General features: G+C 42.6%; 1 protein-coding gene across 1 annotated transcript in view; it reads right to left on the bottom strand.

Moving 5' to 3' along the window:
• Positions 1-21503, bottom strand: part of CSMD2 (CUB and Sushi multiple domains 2) — a 668027-nt gene that overhangs the window by 252164 nt on the left and 394360 nt on the right. The window contains exon 14 of the mRNA XM_027109194.1: positions 846-1172. Coding sequence (XP_026964995.1) covers positions 846-1172 — 327 coding nt within the window. The remainder of the gene's footprint in view (positions 1-845; positions 1173-21503) is intronic.

Genomic DNA, 21503 nt, shown 5'->3' with positions numbered 1-21503 from the left:
GCTTGAACCGGGGACTTGCATTTCACAAACAGCCTCTGGGAAAGGATCTGGTTAATCTGCTCAGACGGGCCTAGCCTCGGCCGGCTCTGAAGATTTGCCATTGGCCAAGTTCACCGGGTCTGTAGCTGGTTCCGCCCTGAACAGCACCTCTCGCTACCTTTGCCGCTTGCAGTTTCTACTCTCCAAGCTTCTGCCCCGCCCAACCGCCGAGACACAGAAACGACAGTAATCACTGCTGAGCTTCAGTCTGCTTCTAGAGAAGGGGCCAAGGGCTAAAACTGGAGGTGACGACTTTGGGACTGTGGGCCTGAGAGGGGCCATGAGGAAATGCCCCAAGAGTTGGCTCTAATGAGTCTCAGAGCCAAACAGCAACACTGCTCTCGATTTCTGTTTCTGGTTTGCCTACGGGAGTGGGAACTGGCAAAGTGTGAGCAGCCCCACGGGGAATACATGACGTTGGCAGTGAGTAGGCGTCCAAGGACTTGGGGGAGCACATCAGAGAGGCGTCGGTAGCTAGAAGAGGATGGGGAAGGCTTGCTCTCCCTCGGGCCCTTCCTGGTTCTAGCTGGGCCTTCTAGGAGGGGGAGGGTGGGAGGGAGAAGTGAGGCCCCAGGGCTCCTTTCACATTACATGGCACATCCATAGGAAATAAATGCTCAAAAGCGAGTGACGCCACAGAAAAGAACTCTTTCCGCTTTTCCCTTCATGCTGGAGCCCCATGCCTGGCTCTGCAGCCTCGCAAGGCTTTTGGAACTGGTCCACCCACATCAACACTCCTCTGCTGGAGCCCCCTCCACTGGACATCCCCAGAGGGACGCTCAGCTGAGGACACAGGGTGGACTCACTAGTAAAGGTGATGTTGAAGCCCCTCTTCCCCGTGGAGTGGTCGGTCTGGAACTCAAGACGGGCCACGTGGCCACTGCTTGTGATGGAGGAAGGGAGTTGGTTTCCCGAGAAGGTGCCCAGGACTGGGGCCTCAGCCGTGGCCCCATCCTTGATGACCAGGAAGTCAAACTGAGGCTCCACATCAATGTCATTGAAGGCCAGGTGGATGCGGCTCTCGGGCCGCGCGAGGATAAGCCAGACGCAGTGGAGGTGGTTGCCGTAGTCTTCCGGGTAGTTAGGTGACAGGACGACCCCAGAGGGGCTGGTGAAGTTGAAGAAGCAGGAAACTGCAAGAGAAGAGCCGTGGAGGTCAGTGAGCATCCCTGGTATTGTGCCTGGGCCACTGAGGGCTGGCAGGGGAGCATTTCTTAGTCTAAGAGCAATAGAGAGAAAGGATGACACGAGGGTTGGGCTAGACTGGCTGGGCTCTGAGCTCTAGGTGGGAGACATGCTGGGTTCCATGCCACGCGTGGTGTTGGGAAGGGCCCCGCTGGCAAATCACAGACAAGGTGGAGCTGGTCTTCTCCTGGCCCTCTCTCCGTTTCGGTGAGCCCACCCCAGGCAGGGTCTGCATGCTTCTCGGTCCCTTGCGTTGGGGAAAAAAAACCCACCATTCAAGCTTAAATGTAGTCCCAGTGCCTGGCTCCTTTTAGCTGGTGGTGGTCCCCTGGGTGGTAACCAGGGTGGAGATATTCCAAGTCCATTTCTATCTTTTAAACATTTTTAGTGGGGAAATGATAGGCGTGCCCCTGGGGATTCTGCCAGCCTCGAAGCTACAAAACTATGCTAAGGAGGCGCTAGGTAGGCAACATCTTTCAGAGCCCAAAGCTTTGGAAGAAACTGGGGGAGAGAGGTGACAGCGCCTTATCTTGAGGCCCTGCATGCATTCCAAGGATCTTCTGAAATCTTTATTTTCAACCCTTTCCATGCCAGTAACTAACAGACCCTGGAACAAGGCTGAGGCATAGCAAAGTGCTATAAATGGAAAAACAAACAAACACTAAACCAAAATTCAAAAGAAAAATAACAGAATGAAAAAAAATTGCAACAAATATGCCAAAGGACAGCTATCAATATTGAATTAGAGCTTTTATAATTGTATAAGAACGTCACCAAGATGACCAAACTGTATGCTCAGGGGATTCATATGAGAGAAAATAGGATTAATATGAAAACACAGTCCATTTCACTAGAAAAAAAATAAAAATAAACAACCCATACTGTTGAGGCTTCATGAAAACTCATATGTATTTATGGCCAGTTACACAGTAAAGCTGATATAATCCTTTTGGAAGGGAGTGTATGCATTCTAACCAGCGGCCACAACACTCTACAAATATTCTGACTCAGTAATCTCTAGGAATTAATTCAAAAGAAAAAGAGCCACGTGGACAAAGATGTTTACAGGGACATAATTTTATTACAGAGGAAAAACTGGGAACAACCTACATGCCAGCCCAATAATGCGAGGTAAATTATAGCCTTTAATGTGGTGCGGTTTGAACACAATCATTAAAGTGATAAATATGACCCTGTAGAAAGAAGAATGTTAAACATTTTAAAGTAAAACTGTACCTCATAAAATTATATGCATGCTTTGGATTAGAGCTATTAAATATTTACTTATATACAGGTAAAGACTGGACAGGAGCCCCCCCAATAAAAATTGTATTAGAGTAAAGGTTTGGGGGTGATAGTTTTTCAAAATGAAAGCAATATTTAATTTTTCTGACTGCAAAAATGATATAGGCTCATTGAAACACTTTTTAATATATAAAAGTGTAAAGAAGGTAGAAACAAATATGGACAAACATTTAAGTGCCTTTATAACATTTATAGTGATGTTTGGTATTAATTATATTGAAATTAAAGTATAATATTTGACTTATTAATTATAATGAAGCTAAGGTGAAAAATAATAATAAAATCATGTTTGCAAAAGAAAAAAATAAAAACACAAAACAAAGGGATTGGTGATTCCTTCCGCTGAGTGTCTCTTTCCTCTGCCTGACTCTACCCACCTTCCCCTTTTCTGCATTAGGTATTACTTTTTCAATCTGCTACTCAAAGCCCTCCCATCAAATTCAGCAAAGTGAACCCGGTCCCGAGGACACAATCAGTCTCATCCCTATAATCTCTGTATTTTGTAAGTATTGAAAGTTTGAGTCAAGGGGAGAGAAGGACATGAAAAAGCTTTTAGGCAACACAAGGTATAGTTAATAGTAATTACCATTGTATATTATTGGGCGTTTACTAAGTACAGGCACTGTTCTAAGCACTTTCATCAATTACTCAATTTAACTGTCACAAAAACGGCATGAGGTAGGTACCGTTATTAACCCCATTTAAAAATGAAGACACTGCGGCACACAGAGATTAAGTAGCTTGCTAGGGCTGCGCGGCCAGTAGATGTTAGCAGCAAGTTCAAATCCACGCAAATCCATGCAAATTCAAATCCACCTGACTCCACGGGCCAAGCCCTTAGCCACCCAGCAACACCGTCTCCCAGTATGAGAACAGTATTGCTCACAAAGTCTAATAGTGGAGTCCTTGGCGGTGTTCTTAGAATCTGTTAAAGATTCATCTGTTAACCCCAAGCATTATAACAGCCCTGAACTGGAGGTTCTAGGCTGGACACAGATGCCCCCACACAGCTATCCCATCTATGGCTTTGTGGTAGTCCAGCTGGGAGCATAATACAAATAATGAGGAATCTGAAACCAACAAAGACCACTACCTTGAAGACAGAAGGGGAAAAACCACATGGCCTGTCTACCAGCAGAACAACACCAAGGCGGACCAAAGACAAAGAAAAGCTCTATGATTTCAAAGGCACTGAAAGCATGAGAACAAATGGATTTACTGCAGAGAATTTAATTAACATCACCTGAGTCCCCACCCTGACTCCATCACTCTGTCACATTTTTTTCTTTATACCCTTTATCCAGAGTTGCCATGTTGTAAAGCTCCAGGGGCAACATTTTGAGTAGCTATACATGGCAGATCTACCTATCACTCTCTAAAATTACCTTGTTCACTGGCTTGTTTATGGTCTCTCCCTCCCTCTCCCCAGCACACACACATGTAATCCACGAGGGCAGAAATCTTGTCTGTTTGATTTCTCTGAATCCCTATGGCTCCCACAATGCCTGGTACATTGTTGGTGCTCAATCAATATTTGCTGAATGAATCAATGAGCATTTAATGGTTGATACCATCTGAAGAGATGGTGACATGGATACGTGTGCCTCACATCCCCATCCCATTCCAAACCCCAGCCAAAAGAACTGACCAAAGTCTGTGTTAGCTCTGGAAACATGGAAAAAATACTATGCTGTGATCCTCAATGTATGTCTCTTAGACACAGTACAGATCTGTCCCTAAATAATTTAGAGTAGAAAAGCATATGACCCAGCCAAACTGTCAAAGAACAAAGACAACAGAAACCTCTTCCAGTATCAAAGACCTCAAAAAGTATATTATCCATACAACACTAAAGAAATACTCCAAGATGTTATCAACCCAACCAAGAGATGAATCAAAATGCAGAACTCAAGTATGAGAAAGTTATGCTTAATAAAAAATGAAAAAGATTGGTGATAAGCAAATAAACAATATAGTAAAGAATCTAAATAATTGTTGTAAACATAGTTAGAAAACAGACTGCAAGGGTAACAAGTATTTGTTGGAAGAGAAGATAAAAGATATCACTCCTGCCTAAATCCCAGGGTAAAATATTGCAGATTATTCTGATGTAAAGTATAAAGTTGAAGCAAGGAGATATGCTAATTTCCTCATTTTGTAAGAAATTCTGTTACATAGTTTCTGTGGTCAATTAGAGAAATATAGGTTAGAGTGTGTCTTTAAAGATGTTAAGTATAATTAGTAATAGACTATAAAGTAGCTTATCTTCAAAATTACCAAAGGGGAAAAAGCAAAAGCAGTCAATTTAGAAAAAAAATGGAATTCAAAGGAAACAACAAGGAATCAAAAAGAGGGGAAACGTAAAGTAAGATGCTAAAAAAGGGGGAAAAAGACAAAACATCATTTATGGTAGCAAATGTATACAGGTTTATCTGTCTTAGAAAAATATTACCCTCATTTTGGGAAAAGACACACAACTTAAAGTGACTCAGAATAGTCAAGAATAACGAAATGGGCCAAGATAGCTCAGACTTCAGATTAGAAGAGTGTTACAATTTACCAATGCCCAGGCCCCAAAGATTCCTATTTATTTGGTGGAGTACACCCAGGGCATCAGAGGTTCTAAAAGCTTCTGGGTGATCCCAGTGTGCAGCCAGGGTTTGAGGGCTACTGGTGAAGGCAAACGCAAACCACAAAAAAAAGGAGTTTTAATACTAATATCAGATCGTTGGATGTCATAATATCACACCAGACTCTTGATGATTCTTTTTTTTTCAGTACAAGAGTCCTCTGGACTGCTACCAAGAGACGTTTCCTCTTGCACCTGGAAAGAGATGGAGCTGATAAACTGACACTAATAGAACAGAAATGTGGCCCTGTAAAGCTCAGTTTTCTATCCCAAGGTATAATTCAGACTTGTTACAATGATGGCAGGAAAAGGGAGTGTGCCTTGTCCAACAAAGGTCTAATCTCTCTCACTCCGGAAAATTAGGTTTACATATTACAGTAGAATGTTTCTGTTGGAGAATAGAATTTGCTTCGCAGCGTCCCAAATGAGGATAACAAAACGTATTGTGATTGGATCTCCTCACTATCAATCACCCAGGTAAAAGAGAAAGATGGGGTACCCTCTCCCTTTGGAAGCTCTTACCACATTGTGCTCATGGATCTTGACCTTGGATAAGCCTTTAAATGGTTCAGACTTTTGAAAACTAATAAAAGTGGAAACCTCATTACCAAATGGATGTATCATTACTGTGTATAATATTGGATTATTATTCAATAGGACCTTGAGTAAGAAACAAAAGTTTTGTTGAAAAACCCTCTTTTACTATCTTTTCCTCAGGTGTTGTCACTGCTAGTTTTAGTGCTTTCAAAATGATAATTCAGTTACTAGGGACCCAATGAGACAAAACAAAATCTCAAATCCAAAGATGACATTTAAAAAATGGATGACGTGCACATTCCAAAATGAAGATATGACAGTTATGATACATTTGGCCCCAAAGCACTGAAACAGACAAAATAAACTAATTTTAGCACAGTGGTTAAGAATTCACCTGCCAATGCAGGGGACACGGGTTTGAGCCCTGGTCCAGGAAGATCCCACATGCCGCGGAGCAACTAAGCCCATGCACCACAACTACTAAGCTTGTGCTCTAGAGCCCGTGAGCCACTACTACTGAAGCCCGTGCACCTAGAGCCCATGCTCTGCAACAAGAGAAGCCATCAAAATGAGAAGTCCATGCACTGCAACGAAGAGTAGCCCCAGCTCGCCGCAACTAGAGAAAGCCCATGTGCAACAACGAAGACCCAATGCAGCCAAAAATAAATAAATAAAATTAAAAAACCCCAAAAAAATAAGAGTTGGAGAAAAATATAATAATCTGAAGTCAAAAGTAAATAAAGTGGATCTGTAAAATACTATGAGTGTGTATATGTTATATGAAGCTCTGTGACCTTCAAACAAGGAACAGCACCTTCTTCACAAGTGCCCTTGGAATATTACAGAAATGGACCCTATATTGGGCTACAATGAATTCTCCATAAACTCCTCCACAAAGAAAAACCTGTTGGGACACATTTTCTATTCACAGTGCAAATAAAATACAAATCAATAATAAAAGAATGACTACGAACCTGCAGCCTGCGAAAAGGAGATGCCAAACACAGTAAGTTAAACAAAATGAGAAGACAGAGACCTATGCAACAGATGAAGGAGCATGGTAAAAACCCACCAGACCTAACAAATGAAGAGGAAATAGCCAGTCTACCTGAAAAAGATTTCAGAGTAATGATAGTAAAGATGATCCAAAATCTTGGAAACAGAATGGAGAAAATACAAGAAACATTTAACAAGGACCTAGAAGAACTAAAGAGCAAACAAACAATGATGAACAACACAATAAATGAAATTAAAAATTCTCTAGAAGGAATCAATAGCAGAATAACTGAGGCAGAAGAACGGATAAGTGACCTGGAAGATAAAATAGTGGAAATAAATACCACAGAGCACAATAAAGAATGAAAAGAATTGAGGACAGTCTCAGAGACCTCTGGAACAACATTAAATGCACCAACATTCTAATTATAGGGATCCCAGAAGGAGAAGAGAAAAAAAAAAGGACTGAGAAAACATTTGAAGAGATTATAGTTGAAAACTTCCCTAATATGGGAAAGGAAATAGACAATCAAGTCTAGGAAGTGCAGAGAATGCCACACAGGATAAATCCAAGGAGAAACACGCCAAGACACATATTAATCACTATCAAAAATTAAATACAAAGAAAAAATATTAAAAGCAGTAAGGGAAAAGAAACACATAACATAAAAGGGAATCCCCATAAGGTTAACAGCTGATCTTTCAGCAGAAACTCTACAAGCCAGAAGGGAGTGGCAGAACATATTTAAAGTGATGAAAGGGAAAAACCTACAACCAAGATTACTCTACCTAGCAAGGATCTCATTTAGATTTGACAGAGAAATTAAAACCTTTAGAGACAAGCAAAAGCTAAGAGAATTCAGCACCACCAAACCAGCTTTACAACAAATGCTAAAGGAACTTCTCTAGGCAGGAAACACAAGAGAAGGAAAAGAGCTACAATAACAAACCCAAACAATTAAGAAAATGGTAATAGGAACATACATATCGATAATTATCTTAAATGTAAATGGACTAAATGCTCCCACCAAAAGACATAGACTGGCTGAATGGGTAAAAAACAAGACCCGTATAGATGCTGTCTACAAGAGACCCACTTTAGACCTAGGGATACGTACAGACTGAAAGTGAGGGGATCAAAAAAGATATTCCATACAAATGGAAATCAAAAGAAAGCTTGAGCAACAATTCTCATATCAGAAAAAATAGACTTTAAAATAAAGACAATTACGAGAGACAAAGGACACTACATAATGATCAAGGGATCAATAAAAGAAGAAGATATAGCAATTGTAAATATTTATGCCCCCAACATAGGAGTACCTCAATACATAAGGCAAATGCTAACAGCCATGAAAGGGGAAATCAACAGTAACACAATCACATTAGGGGACTTGAACATCCCACTTTCACCAATGGACAGATCAACCAAAATGAAATAATGAAACACAAGCTTTAAATGACACATTAAACAAGATGGACTTAATTGATATTTATAGGACATTCCATCCAAAAACAATAGAATACACATTCTTCTCAAGTGCTCATGGAACATTCTCCAGGATAGATCATATCTTGGGTCACAAATCAAGCCTTGGTAAATTTAAGAAAATTGAAATGGTAGCAAGTATCTTTTCTGAACACATGCTATGAGACTAGATATCAATTAAAGGAAAAAAAATTTAAGAAATACAAACACATGGAGGCTAAAGAATACACTACTAAATAACCAAGAGGTCATTGAAGAAATCAAAGAGGAAATTAAAAAATACTTAGAAACAAATGACAATGAAAACATGACGACCCAAAACCTATGGGATGTAGCAAAAGCAATTACAAGAGGGAAGTTTATAGCAATACAATCCTACCTCAAGAAAAAAGAAACATCTCAAATAAACAACCTAACCTTACACCTAAAGCAATTAGAGAAAGAACAAAAAAACCTCAAAGTTAGTGGAAGGAAAGAAATCATAGAGATCAGATCAGAAATAAATGAAAAAGAAATGAAGGAAACAATAGCAAAGATCAAGAACTAAAAGCTGGTTCTTTGAGAAGATAAACAAAATTGATAAACCATTAGCCAGACTCATCAAGAAAAAGAGAGAGAGGATTCAAATCCATAAAATTAGAAATGAAAATGGAGAGGTAACAACTGACACTGCAGAAATACAAAGGATCATTAGAGATTACTACAGGCAACTATATGCCAATAAAATGGACAACCTGGAAGAAATGGACAAATTCTTAGAAAAGCACAACCTTCCAAGACTGAACCAGGAAGAAATAGAAAATATAAACAGACAAATCACAAGCACTGAAATTGAAACTGTGATTAAAAATCTTCCAACAAACAGACGCCCAGGACCAGATGGCTTCACAGATGAACTCTATCAAACATTTAGAGAAGAGCTAACACCTATCCTTCTCAAACTCTTCCAAAATACAGCAGAGGGAGGAACACTCCCAAACAATTCTACGAGGCCACCACCACCCTGATACCAAAACCAGACAAGGATGTCACAAAGAAAGAAAACTACAGGCCAATATCACTGATGAACATAGATGCAAAAATTCTCAACAAAATACTAGCAAACAAAATCCAACAGCACATTAGAAGGATCATACACCATGATCAAGTGGGGTTTATCACCGGAATGCAAGGGTTCTTCAATACACACAAATCAATCATTGTGATACACCATATTAACAAACTGAAGGGGAAAAACCATATGATAATCTCAATAGATGAAGAAAAAGCTTTCAACAAAATTCAACACCCATTTATGATAAAAACTCCCAAGAAAGTAGGCATAGAGGGAACTTACCTCAACATAGTGAAGGCCATATATGACAAACCCACAGCCAACATCGTTCTCAATGGTGAAAAACTGAAACCATGTCCACTAAGATCAGGAACAAGACAAGGTTGTCCACTCTTACCACTATTATTCAACATAGTTTTGGAAGTTTTAGCCACAGCAATCAGAGAAGAAAAAGAAATAAAAGGAATCCAAATCAGAAAAGAAGAAGTAAAATTGTCACTGTTTGCAGATGACATGATACTATACATAGAGAATCCTAAAGAGGCTACCAGAAAACTACTAGAGTTAATCAATGAATTTGGCAAAGTAGCAGGATACAAAATTAATGCACAGAACTCTCTGGCATCCCTATACACTAATGATGAAAAATCTGAAAGTGAAGTTAAGGAAACACTCCCATTTACCATTGCAACAAAAAGAATAAAATACCCAGGAATAAACCTACCAAAGGAGACAAAAGACCTGTATGCAGAAAACTATAAGACACTGATGAAAGAAATTAAAGATACAAACAGATGGAGAGATATACTATGTTCTTGGATTGGAAGAATCAACATTGTGAAAATGACTCTACTACCCAAAGCAATCTACAGATTCAAAGCAATTCCTATCAAACTACCAATGGCATTTTTCACAGAACTAGAACAAAAAATTTCACAATTTGTATGGAAACAGAAAAGACCCCAAATAGCCAAAGCAATCTTGAGAAAGAAAAATGGAGCTGGAGGAATCAGCCTCCCTGACTTCAGACTATACTACAAACTACAGTAATCAAGACAGTATGGTAGTGGCACAAAAAGAGAAACATAGAGAAACGGAACAGGATAGAAAGCCCAGAGATAAACCCACGCACATATGGTCACCTTATTTTTGATAAAGGAGGCAAGAACATACAGTGGAGAAAAGACAGCCTCTCCAATAAGTGGTGCTTGGAAAATTGGACAGCTACATGTAAAAGAATGAAATTAGGAACACTCCCTAACACCATACACAAAAATAAACTCAAAATGGATTAAAGACCTAAATGTAAGGCCAGAAACTATCAAACTCTTAGAGGAAAACATAGGCAGAACACTCTACGACATAAATCACAGCAAGATCCTTTTTGACCCACCTCCCAGAGAAATGGAAATAAAATCAAAAATAAACAAATGGGACCTAATGAAACTTCAAAGCTTTTGCACAGCAAAGGAAACCATAAACAAGACCAAAAGACAACCCTCAGAATGGGAGAAAATATTTGCAAATATGCAAAAAACTGACGAAGGATTAATCTCCAAAATATACAAGCAGTTCATGCAGCTCCGTATCAAAATAACAAACAATCCAATCCAAAAATGGCAGAAGACTAGATAGACTTTTCTCCAAAGAAGATATACAGACTGCCAACAAACACATGAAAGGATGCTCAACATCACTAATCATTAGAGAAATGCAAATCAGAACTACAATGAGGTATCACCTCATACCAATCAGAATGGCCATCATCAAAAAATCTACGAACAATAAATGCTGGCGAGGGTGTGGAGGAAAGGGAACCCTCTTGCACTGTTGGTGGGAATGTAAGTTAATACAATCACTATGGAGAACAGTATGGAGGTTCCTTAAAAAACTAAAAATAGCACTACCATATGCCCCAGCAATCCGACTACTGGGCATATACCCTGAGAAAACCATAATTCAAAAAGAGACATGTACCACAATGTTCATTGCAGCTCTATTTACAATAGCCAGGACATGGAAGCAACCTAAGTGTCCATCAACAGATGAATGGGTAAAGAAGACGTGGCACATATATACAATGGAATATTACTCAGCCATAGAAAGCAATGAAATTGAGTTATTTGTAGTGAGCTGGATGGACCTAGATTCTGTCATACAGAGTTACGTAAGTCAGAAAGAGGAAAACAAATACCGTATGCTAACACACATATGTGGAATCTAAAAAAAAATGGTTCTGATGAACGTACGGTCAGGACAGGAATAACGATGCAGATGTAGAGCTGTACCTGAGGACACGGGGACAGGGAAGGGCAAGCTGGGACGAAGTGAGAGAGGAGCATTGACATATATACACTACCAAATGTAAAATAGATAGCTAGTGGGAAGCAGCTGCATAGTACAGGGAGATCAACTTAGAGCTTTGTGACCACCTAGAGGGGCGGGATAGGGAGGGTGGGAGGGAGGTGCAAGAGGGAGGGGATATGGTGATATATGTATACATACAGCTGATTCACTTTGTTATACAGAAGAAAGTAACACAACATTGTAAAGCAATTTTACTCCAATAAAGATGTTACAAAAATAATAAAAGAATGAAGAAAACCCCTAATCACCCAAAAAGTTATTCAACCCTTTCCTAAATAAGTTTTTGAGTTTAAAGACGAAACAAAGGCTGTCAGTACAGACTACTTATAATAACGATGATGATACTAGGCCAAAGCTGTATTTGAGGGAAAATTAATAGCCTTATTCATTATTAAGTAAAAAAGAAATAAGTGAAATGAGCATTTATACTAAGAAAGTGACAAAGAGAATAACTAAAGAAAATTAAGGAGAAAAGGGAGAATAAACTTAATAAAGATAAAAGCAGAAAAAATTAACTGAAGAGACCAGCAGAAGAGAAACTTCTCATTGGTCTACTCAAGAAGTAAAGAGGAAAGATATATACATAGAGACAGGATAATAAAATTAAGGAGATAAGCCAATTATAAAAGAATAGTATGTATAACATACTAATAAAATTGAAATAGTCACAAAATGGAGAATTTCCCAGGAAATTTTAAATTACAAAAATTGTGTGAAGAGAAAAACCGGAGGAGACAGGAAAACATCTAGGGAATAGGTATTTTTAGGGCCAGAGTTTTAAAATTTTAAGCAAGCTATAGTAGCTATGCTATTTAATTAGTCTTGATACAAATATTCCCGTAAGATAGTATGCATGATACACATATTCACACTCATCTACTCACACATCAATACACCCACAGTGTAAAAAAATCTTATTTGTAAAGCGCTACCAAGTCAAATTCAGCCCTAAAACAATAAGTAAACAAGACCTATATAATAAAATCAACAAAACTTTATTGATAGGCAGAAAATTGAAAAATGAGAGACAAACTTTTTTCCTAGATGATGAGTTCATATTTTTAAGGTAACAATTATCTTCATATCATTGTATAAATTTAACGTAATTCCAGGCAAAATTTAATGTAATTCCAGACAAGGCCCACACTGTTTTTTTTTTTTTTTTTCTGGAGCTTAAAACAACTATAAGATTGATCTGTTGAGAGAGACAAAAACAGCATATGAGGTGGTGCTAGCTGGCATTGCAAGACATCATATGTCTTAACCCATTAACCCTCACAGCAGCCCTCTGAGGTGGATACTATTATTATCCCCATTTTACAGATGCAGATGCTGAGTCTGGGTGTTCAAGTAACGTGCCCACAGTCACAAGGCATGTAAGTGATGGGGCTGGGATGTGAACGCAGTCAGGCTGGTTCCAAAGCCCAAGCTCTCAACCACAATACTGATTTTCTCCAGTGGCAGGGAGGCTTACCAACTCAGATATTAAAACATATTATAAAGCTGCAATAATAAAATCTGTAATGTATCAACTTCAAAGAAGAGATCAATGGAACCAAAAAAGAAAGTTCAGAAAAGGATACAGACATCCAAAAATGTAGTATATGATGAAGGGGGCTTTTTAAATTAGCAGGGTAAAGTTGATTGATCAATAAGGGATGCTGACAAATGGCTACCATTTGGACCTGGAATGGAGAAATTAGATCCACGTTTCACTCAGTATACCATGGAAGTACATAGAAGAAAATATAAGGAATATTTGTATAATCTCAGAGGTGGGGAAGGACTCAGCATTATACTAAGGTTAGAATCATAAAGGAAACAGTATTTTAAGTTACAGAAATGAAAAACTTTGGGATTTCAAATATCACCATAAAAGGCAAATAGCGAGGACCAAATGAAATATTTGCAAGATATTACAATTAAATATTTACTATGTTTAACATATGAAGAACTACAATTCCACAAAAAGATAAACACTCAAAATAGAAGTATGGGCCAAGGTAATTAAGAGGCAACTAACAAGTGAATAAAGTTGGTCAATAAAGATTGGGGAAATGTACAATATTATAAGAAAACAAAAACTTCAAACAATAGGGCTGTCAAGTTGGCAAAGAAAAAACAGACAGCATGGAACTTTGCAAGAGGATGGAGAGAAGCTGGCAGGGTAGATGGAGACAAAGCAGATGAAGGTAGGAGGAAAAACAAGAGAGTGGTTTCCAGAAGGAGGGAAGGGCTACCTGTCCGGAAATAGAGTGGAGCATCTGGGTAAAACCCTTTGGGTTTTAGCAACAGGAGGCTCATTGGTGACCTCGGTGAGAGCAGTTTCCAGGTGTGGTGGACACAGAGGTCAGAACGGATGGGGTGAGAAGGGACTGGGAAGTAAGGAGTGGTCACAGCAAGGAAAGATATCCCGTCAAAGGAGTCTGGACGCGAAGGAGAGTATTCAAGAACGGGCAGGATGTGGGAGGTGTGAAGAAAGAGTTTTACTTTTAAGAGAAGAGGGACCTGGGGAAATTTAAATGGTGATGGGAAGGACGTAGCAGAAGGGGGAGGCTGAGACAGATGAAAGAGGATGAATTACATGAGGCACAGATTCCTGAGAAGGTGGGAGGCGAGGGGGAATCTATAGGAAAAATTTTGAAACAGTGACTCTTTGTGAAAGCAATGTGGTGGGTCATGGGCTGGATGCTAAAATAAAAGAAAAAAAACAAAAACAAAAGGAAGAGAATGGGAAATAACTGAGTGCACTATAGGGATAAAGGTAAGTACTGTTTGTGAATCTGTTTCAATCATGTGTGAGTGTGTGCTGCACTGCATTTCTTACTGTTAGTTTAAAGGTGTTTGAAGGTACCTGATCTAAAGCCAAAATGGGATGCAGAAGCTACAGGGGGATTGGTTTTTGATGGGAGAGAGGAGTGAGTGAGCATCTCTGGTATTAAAGGTGGGAAGGTGAGAGGAAGGATGGGGATGGTGATGATCTGCAGGCTTGGTGTCTTTGGAATTTGGAAGTTGAGGACGTCGTCTGCCAGGTGGGAGACAAGGTCATTCTCCAGGGTAAGGTGAGGAGGGGCGCTGTTCCCAGGATGGGGTGGGGGAAGTGGAGAATGCTTGGCATAGCTTCCATGGGAAGAGGAGATCAGACTGACTTAAGAAACACAGATGGAGGCTGGGCACTGTGGCAGGCTTGACTGAGACTGGTGACCTTGAACTTGTAGCAGCACCAATTTGCCTGGCTGGGCGATTTTCTCCAGCAGTGCTCACCCAAGCAGGAGAGGCCCGATCACATTGTTGTTGCTTCACTGTGCATCTCTGAACCAGTAAACTGAGGTAGCTCTGCTGATGAATGCTAGAACTGAGTTGGAGCCAGAGGCTTTACAAAGCCACGAATGAATTCCTTTCACCTCTTTCTGCTCAGAAGCTCAGAGTACAGTAGTTTTCATCTGAGGTTTTTTAACATCTCTGGCACTGGAGCTGGTGAGAGTTATTATTTAACTTCCTTGGGCCTGAGGAAGCTGGATGAGGTTTTCAAAGTCACATGCATGAAGCTGAAACTGGTCATCCAGCCGGGCTCATCCTTATCATAAACAAGATTAAGTTAATGCTGGGTTCTCTTTGAGGAGAACTGAGGATGCCTTCCAGAAACTCATACCCATTCCAAAAGGAGCATCAGGCATAAACAGATGACGCTGTCCACATATTTCCTGAGCAAGGAACATGTCCTCTTCAATTCATATTTGATGTAATTTGATTGAAAAGCCATGAATTGTGTCAAGTTTTTGTGTTTCTTTGTTTTGTTCCATCCCCACCTCGCAGGCAGGCAAAAGTGCAGGCCCCCTGCGTTAGGTGAGCAGGGCATTCGACAGAGCTGAGCCCTCCCCCATTCCTGAAACGCTTCCTTTCTGTCTCCTGTGCAGGCCCCTTTGCATGGCCTTGGAATGTCTCCACCTAGCTGGAGTACTAACGGAGCATCTGCTGTGCGACAAACACTAATCTAGATATGGGAGGCAACCAACCAGACAGATCAGCAAGTCCTCAGCTGGCATGAAGTTTACATTCTAATAGGTGGCAAAGAACATAAGACAGAGTGAAGGGAAAAGAGTGTATGGGGGGGGGGTGCTTGCTTTCAATAAGGTGGTCAGTGATGGCCTGTCTGAGGAGGCATCTTCTGGGATGTGGCCAGCTGTCCTAAGGGAAGATCATTCCAGGTGGAGAGAACTGCAAGTGCAAAGGCCCTGAGGTGGGAGCAAGCTTGGTGTATGTGAGGGACAGAAGGGAAGCCAATAGAGCAGGAGCAAGGTGAACCATGGAGCTAGGAACATGACATGAGTAGGAGAGGACAGCAAAGATCTTTTAGATTCAGAAGGAGTCTGGATTTTATCAGAGCAAATTAAATGAAAAATGGCCAAAACTGATCTCCTAGTCTTTTTTCCCAAACTGGTTCTCCTAGACTCTTGCATCTGGAACATTCCCCGGCATCAGGGAATGATTCAGCTCTGCCGTCACCCAGTTATGGGCTTTCCCTTGGCCCCTTCCCGCTTCCCACCACTCTTCCTTATGCCCTTGCCTCCTAAATGATACTGGTAGCCCAGACCCTCCCACACATTCATACTTGGTATGCAACTGTCTGATGTACATCTCTACTGGAGATCCCACCAGCACCCTGAATGCATGTCCAAAATTGATCTCTTTATCTATTTTCCTAAGCCTCCTTCATTCCTTATCTCCATGAATGACAATACCCAGTTGCCTAAGCAAAATATATCAACTTCTTTTCCCTTGCTCCGGAATCCAGTCTGTGACTAACTTCTGCTGATTCTCTCTCTTCAGTGTCTCTTGTACTTGTCACAGCCCCACCACACCCTGTTAAGTGAAGGCCCTCTTCCTACTGCAATAGCCTATCTGGTTTTCTGTCTTTAAATCTCATTCCTTTTGAATCCATCCTACCTATTGGCTCCAGAATGAATTTTGTAAATCACAAATTCTCACGATATTTCATCTTTGCTTGGAACTCTTTAAATAAAGACCCCCTGTTGCACAGAAGATAAAGCCTAAACTTCTCAAAAGAGCACAAAAGGACCCTCGAAGACTGAGGCCCTTGACAAGCTCTTTTATCTTTATTTTTCCGCCCCCCAACTCGCCCTGACATTCCAGCTACATTAGATTCCTGCAGCCCTACAAATGTGCAAGGCTAACGCCAGGTCTTGCTCTATTTTCTCTTTCTAGAATGTTCTCTCCTTTCCACCTGGAAAACTCTGTTATGCATCATTTCTGTAGAAATGATGTGTCCCCCCCCCCCCGCCCATTTATCCTTCCTAGCTGCAGCCATAGAGTCTGTACACCAGGCTCATCCCACTCAGTGCCTGCTGAGGTCTGAATGTTTGTGTTCCCCCAAATTCATATGTTGAAATCCTAATGCCCAAAGGTGATGGTACTAGTAGGTGGGGCCTTTGGGGGCTCCTTAAATAATGAGGGTGGAGCTCTCATGAGTGGGATCAGTGCTTTATAAAAGAGGCTCCAGAGAGATCTGCTCCCCTCCTGCCATGTGAGGATACAAGGACTGCGACCTGGAAGAGGACCTTTACCAACAAGGCTGGCACCCTGAACTCAGACTTCTAGCCTCCAGAACTGTGCGCAATACATTTCTGTGGTTTGTAAGTTACCCAGTCTGTGGCATTTTACTATAGTAGCCCGAATGGACTAAGGCAGTACCCAAGCCACCCTTGGCTATAACCCCCCCAGCCTGAGAGCTGAAGAATGAAACCCTGCATTAGTAGGCTCTGGGTTGCCAAGTGTCTTCCAAACCAGAGGCTCTCCCATCCCTACCATGCTGGCTTTGTCTACCTAATAACTCCAACACTAATATGATTAGTAATAACTATAACAAAACTAGGAAACCAGTACTTACTAAAAATTGGCACCGTAGATACAATAGTGAACAAGACATATACTGTTTTGCCCTCAGGAAATTTACAGTCTAGGAGGGCACCAGACAATCAACAAATGACATAAGCATAGCTTATCGTGCTAGAATGTATTATGCATTCACAACCATTCCTTCCGCCCTGCCCTCGCCTTGCTTCCTTTCAGGCAGAGCCCTCCTGACCGCCCCACTGACTTTGCGCTTGGCCTTGTGACTTGCTTTACCCCATGGAAGGTGAGTGGACACGGCATAGGACATGTGCATAGCAGGCACGTCTAGAATAAGAGGCTATGTAGAGCTCCCCTGAGCCCTGCAGAGCTGCAGCTGACCTACAGCCCTCATGCGACACGAGTAAGTAATAAATATTTGTTGTTGCAAGTCATTGAGATTTTTGCACTGTTGATGCTACAGCAAAAGTTGACTAACATGTTTATGAAATGGGATATGGAGAAATCAGAAAGTGAAGGATGGCTCTTTCGGATAGGGTAGCTAGAGAAGGCCTCTCTGGGGAGTGACAGCTTTAGGGGTGATGAGAAGGATCCAGCCTCCTGAGGAACACTCCAACATGGTGAACCTCAAGTCAAAGGCATTGAGGTAGGAGAGTTTAGTGTATCTGAGGGTCTGAAAGAGGGCCTGTGTGTCTGGGAAAAGTAAGCAAGTGGAGAGGGGCACAGGATGACGGGAGAGGGAGGAAGGGGTCCATTACAGCACCTCTTAGATCTTTGGCTCAGAGATCACCCTCAGTGATCACGGGTCATGGTAGGGGAGGCCACGTAATATAATGCCCAAATTGGGACACTTTTGAGAATGAAAAATGGTACCACTAATAATTACCTTAGGACAAAAGATGTAAACAGGGAGGGTCCCAAGCAAGTATGGATGTATGGTCACTCCACACGTGGTCTTCTTATTTCCCTTCCACAAAAGTATCCTTTATCCTGAGAAAGTAGCTTCTGCCTCAAGTTCTCATTCACAATCCAATCCCCTTCTGGAATGGAATCTTCAATCAAAGCTCACGAGGAGGGGCCTAACAATTGCTAAATTCTCATCTCCTGCGATTGGACCCTGATCCCTGTACTCCCTTAGAGGCTTGCTAGGTTCTTGGCATAAACTGACTGCTTATCGGCGAAGGCCAACGTCGGGGAATTACCCGCTGCCTGGAATTACCCTGCGGTCGTGATTGACCTTTGCCACACCTCTGGAATAATGCCCACCCAAACCACGCCTGGCGCTTACCCTAGGCTTTAGACCCTCTGCAGACCTGCTCAGAGGTCCTGGCCCAGGCCAGGCTCTGGGCTGGGGTCTTATGTGCTCCATAGCTGCTGGCTGAGGACCTCCTGCCACCGGCTCGAAGGACAGTTTTGGTCCCTTATGGAACAAAGCATGAAGAAAAATCCCTGCTCTCCGCTCCTGGGAAGGAACTGAGTCTACACTCCTGGGGCTCAGCCTCTACCTTGAAAACAGGCTATGAATTCTTCGGAAAGTATATGTAGGCAAACCAAGCCACCACCCCAGAGCTGGAGCAAATGTGAATCCTGGAAAATTTGGGTTTGCCTGTTGTTTTGAGCGGGGAGGTGGGGGGAAGCCTTCTGTACCTTGCTTTCTACTTCCACATGCAGAAAAATTAGATCGACAACTTCTAAATCACAGCTTTGTTGTGACAATTCATTGTGCTGAAGCTTCTGAAGGCATGGGGTATAGCCCCATGCCTGGGCACGCGGGCGTTATACGTTCAATCTTTGTTGAATTTGCAATGAGAGGCATGTGTCAGTGCTGCTGCCGGAGGCCACGTCTCCACACAGGCCTCTGCTCGGCATGTCTCCAAGTCTCAACCGGCCTGAGGAGGCAGCCAGAGCGGGGTCCCCTCACCTCTCCCCAGCATAGCCCATTCCTCAACCAAGCAAGACTCCAGATCGAAAGGTTTGCACTCTGGTCCTCAGTCCCTCTTCTCAGCGGATGAGCAGATAACTCCAAACCCAGAGGATTCTGACAAAACTCCTCCTTTGTGGGAATGAATGCTTGGCTGCTAAGACTCCGTGTGTCACCTTCTCTGGGAAGACCGACTTAGGGAAGGAGATGTATTGTGTCAGCTGCACGGAGGTGCCTGGAGCTGAACAGCTTGACACTTGAGTGTTGGCTATTCTGTCAGACTTGAGTTCTGTCTGGGATTCCAAGGTGCTGTGCCCTGTGGGGTGAGGAATGGATGCCCTGACGACCGGTCTTTCCACGTGCCAAGCAAAGGCTTCTCAAAAGCGCTTCTCACTGCTGTGAGGTCCTACAGCTGCCTGGGCTCAGCCCCCAGGATCTCTGAGTGATACTCGTGGGACTCTCCTTGCCACAGGGCAGACCTCAGTGGACCTCTGTGCCCTCTGCTGGGGTTAGCTTCAACTGTTCTTAATTAACTTCATCAGCCAGACACAGGTATTAGCTGGCGAGAAAAGTATGCGGGCACGATGTAGCCCAAGAACCCAAGCCTTCCTATTAGCCAGGGGAATTCAAGAAAGGGTGTAGACTACATCCCCCAAAGCTCAGAAGTGCTTCTGGGACCCCTCGGAGAGCCCCACCATCTCCTCTGAGGCTGTCTCAGCAGAGCATCTTCACTCAGGCATTCTAGTGCTATCCATGGTCCTGGCCACCCTAAGCCCGGTCATAACCACAGACTAGCAGCCACTGCAGAATGGACAAGAACACTTAGTGGCCGTTCCCCTGGATTGTAAGGGAGTATGTTTGGATTCCTTCCAGGGGAATCCACGATGATCCAGGGGAGTTCACAGTTAGCCTGAGAGAGCTACCTTCAAGACCAGGAGCTTGACCTGACTCCCTGAGTAAGATGGGAGTTAACCAGGTAGCCAAGGGGAGCAGTCCTGTACTCAGCCCATCTCCTGAGACCCCCAGATTGCCTGTGTACATAGGACTGGAGGAAGGGTCTTTGTTCCCCCAAGAGAGGTAGCCCAAGGCTCTCCTTGAAAGCCAACCCCTAGAAAAGGCGAGCAGTGCCTTCCCCAGGAACCACAGAGCCTGAGGGCACCCACAACACCCAGCACTGATGGGGATGTACTTCTGGCCACGTGAGATGACAGGTTCATCCAGAGGCTCACAGGACGGGGGAGGGTACTGGGACAGCTTTGAGTCCCAGCCCCTGAGCCAGCAGCTGTGAAAACAGACCCTGACTAGAAAGGCTGTGTCTCCCGCATAGCTCTCTTAGCAGACACTGCAGAGTACCATGGAGAAGGCACGGTCTGTGCTGCTGCATGGGGAATGCACTTGGCATACACATAACTTTGAAAATTTTATAAAGGGAAAAGAACCTGTTTGCTCTGATTCCAAAGCTGAAAGCTGAAGTGAGAATGGTAGGTATACCCATTCCCCACCGGCCCTCAAGCAGAGGTCACAGTCCAGGATAAGACTCCTAAAACTTGGTCAGTTTTTCCAGCCCCCAGTCCACCCAGGTGGCTGTGGTCCCCAGGTACCTTGGACCAGGACTCTTAGCTGTAGGAATATGGCCTTCAGACTGTTTCTGCAGCTTGGTTCTGGATATATTCCTGGGTTGGACTGGGCTGAAATTTTGCCCATGATCCTCCAAGAAATCTGAGAATCTTCCAACTGGAATAAATTTTTCTTCCTTACATACTGGTAGCACTTTGTGGCCACATCTATAAATTGCAGTAATTCAAAGATTGCTTTATAATAAAAGTACGTGCTTGTCACACTCACTAGACCGTGAGCTCTTGGCGGACAAGAACCACGTTAGAATTATGCCCATCCCTTCCCCGGTTCCCTTTTCCGATTGTCGGGTGTATAGCAGCCCCTCCCCTCCACATTTTGCTGCATTCAGAGAAGTGAAAGGCAGGCAGTCGCAACATCGAGTTGTAACGTCACAGTACTGAACTTTGCATCCCATGCCTCACTAGGATATCAATACTGAGGTCAACATTCCTTGGACCCCAGAAGGCCACCATCATCGTAACCACCTGAGTTA

The sequence above is a fragment of the Aethalodelphis obliquidens genome, unplaced genomic scaffold, assembly GCF_003676395.1.
Source record: "Aethalodelphis obliquidens isolate GAN/ISIS:26980383/991018 unplaced genomic scaffold, ASM367639v1 scaffold9, whole genome shotgun sequence".
NCBI lineage: Eukaryota > Metazoa > Chordata > Mammalia > Artiodactyla > Delphinidae > Aethalodelphis > Aethalodelphis obliquidens.
The sequence above is the reverse complement of the archived record's forward strand: the minus strand, read 5'-3'. Positions and strand labels throughout refer to the sequence as shown.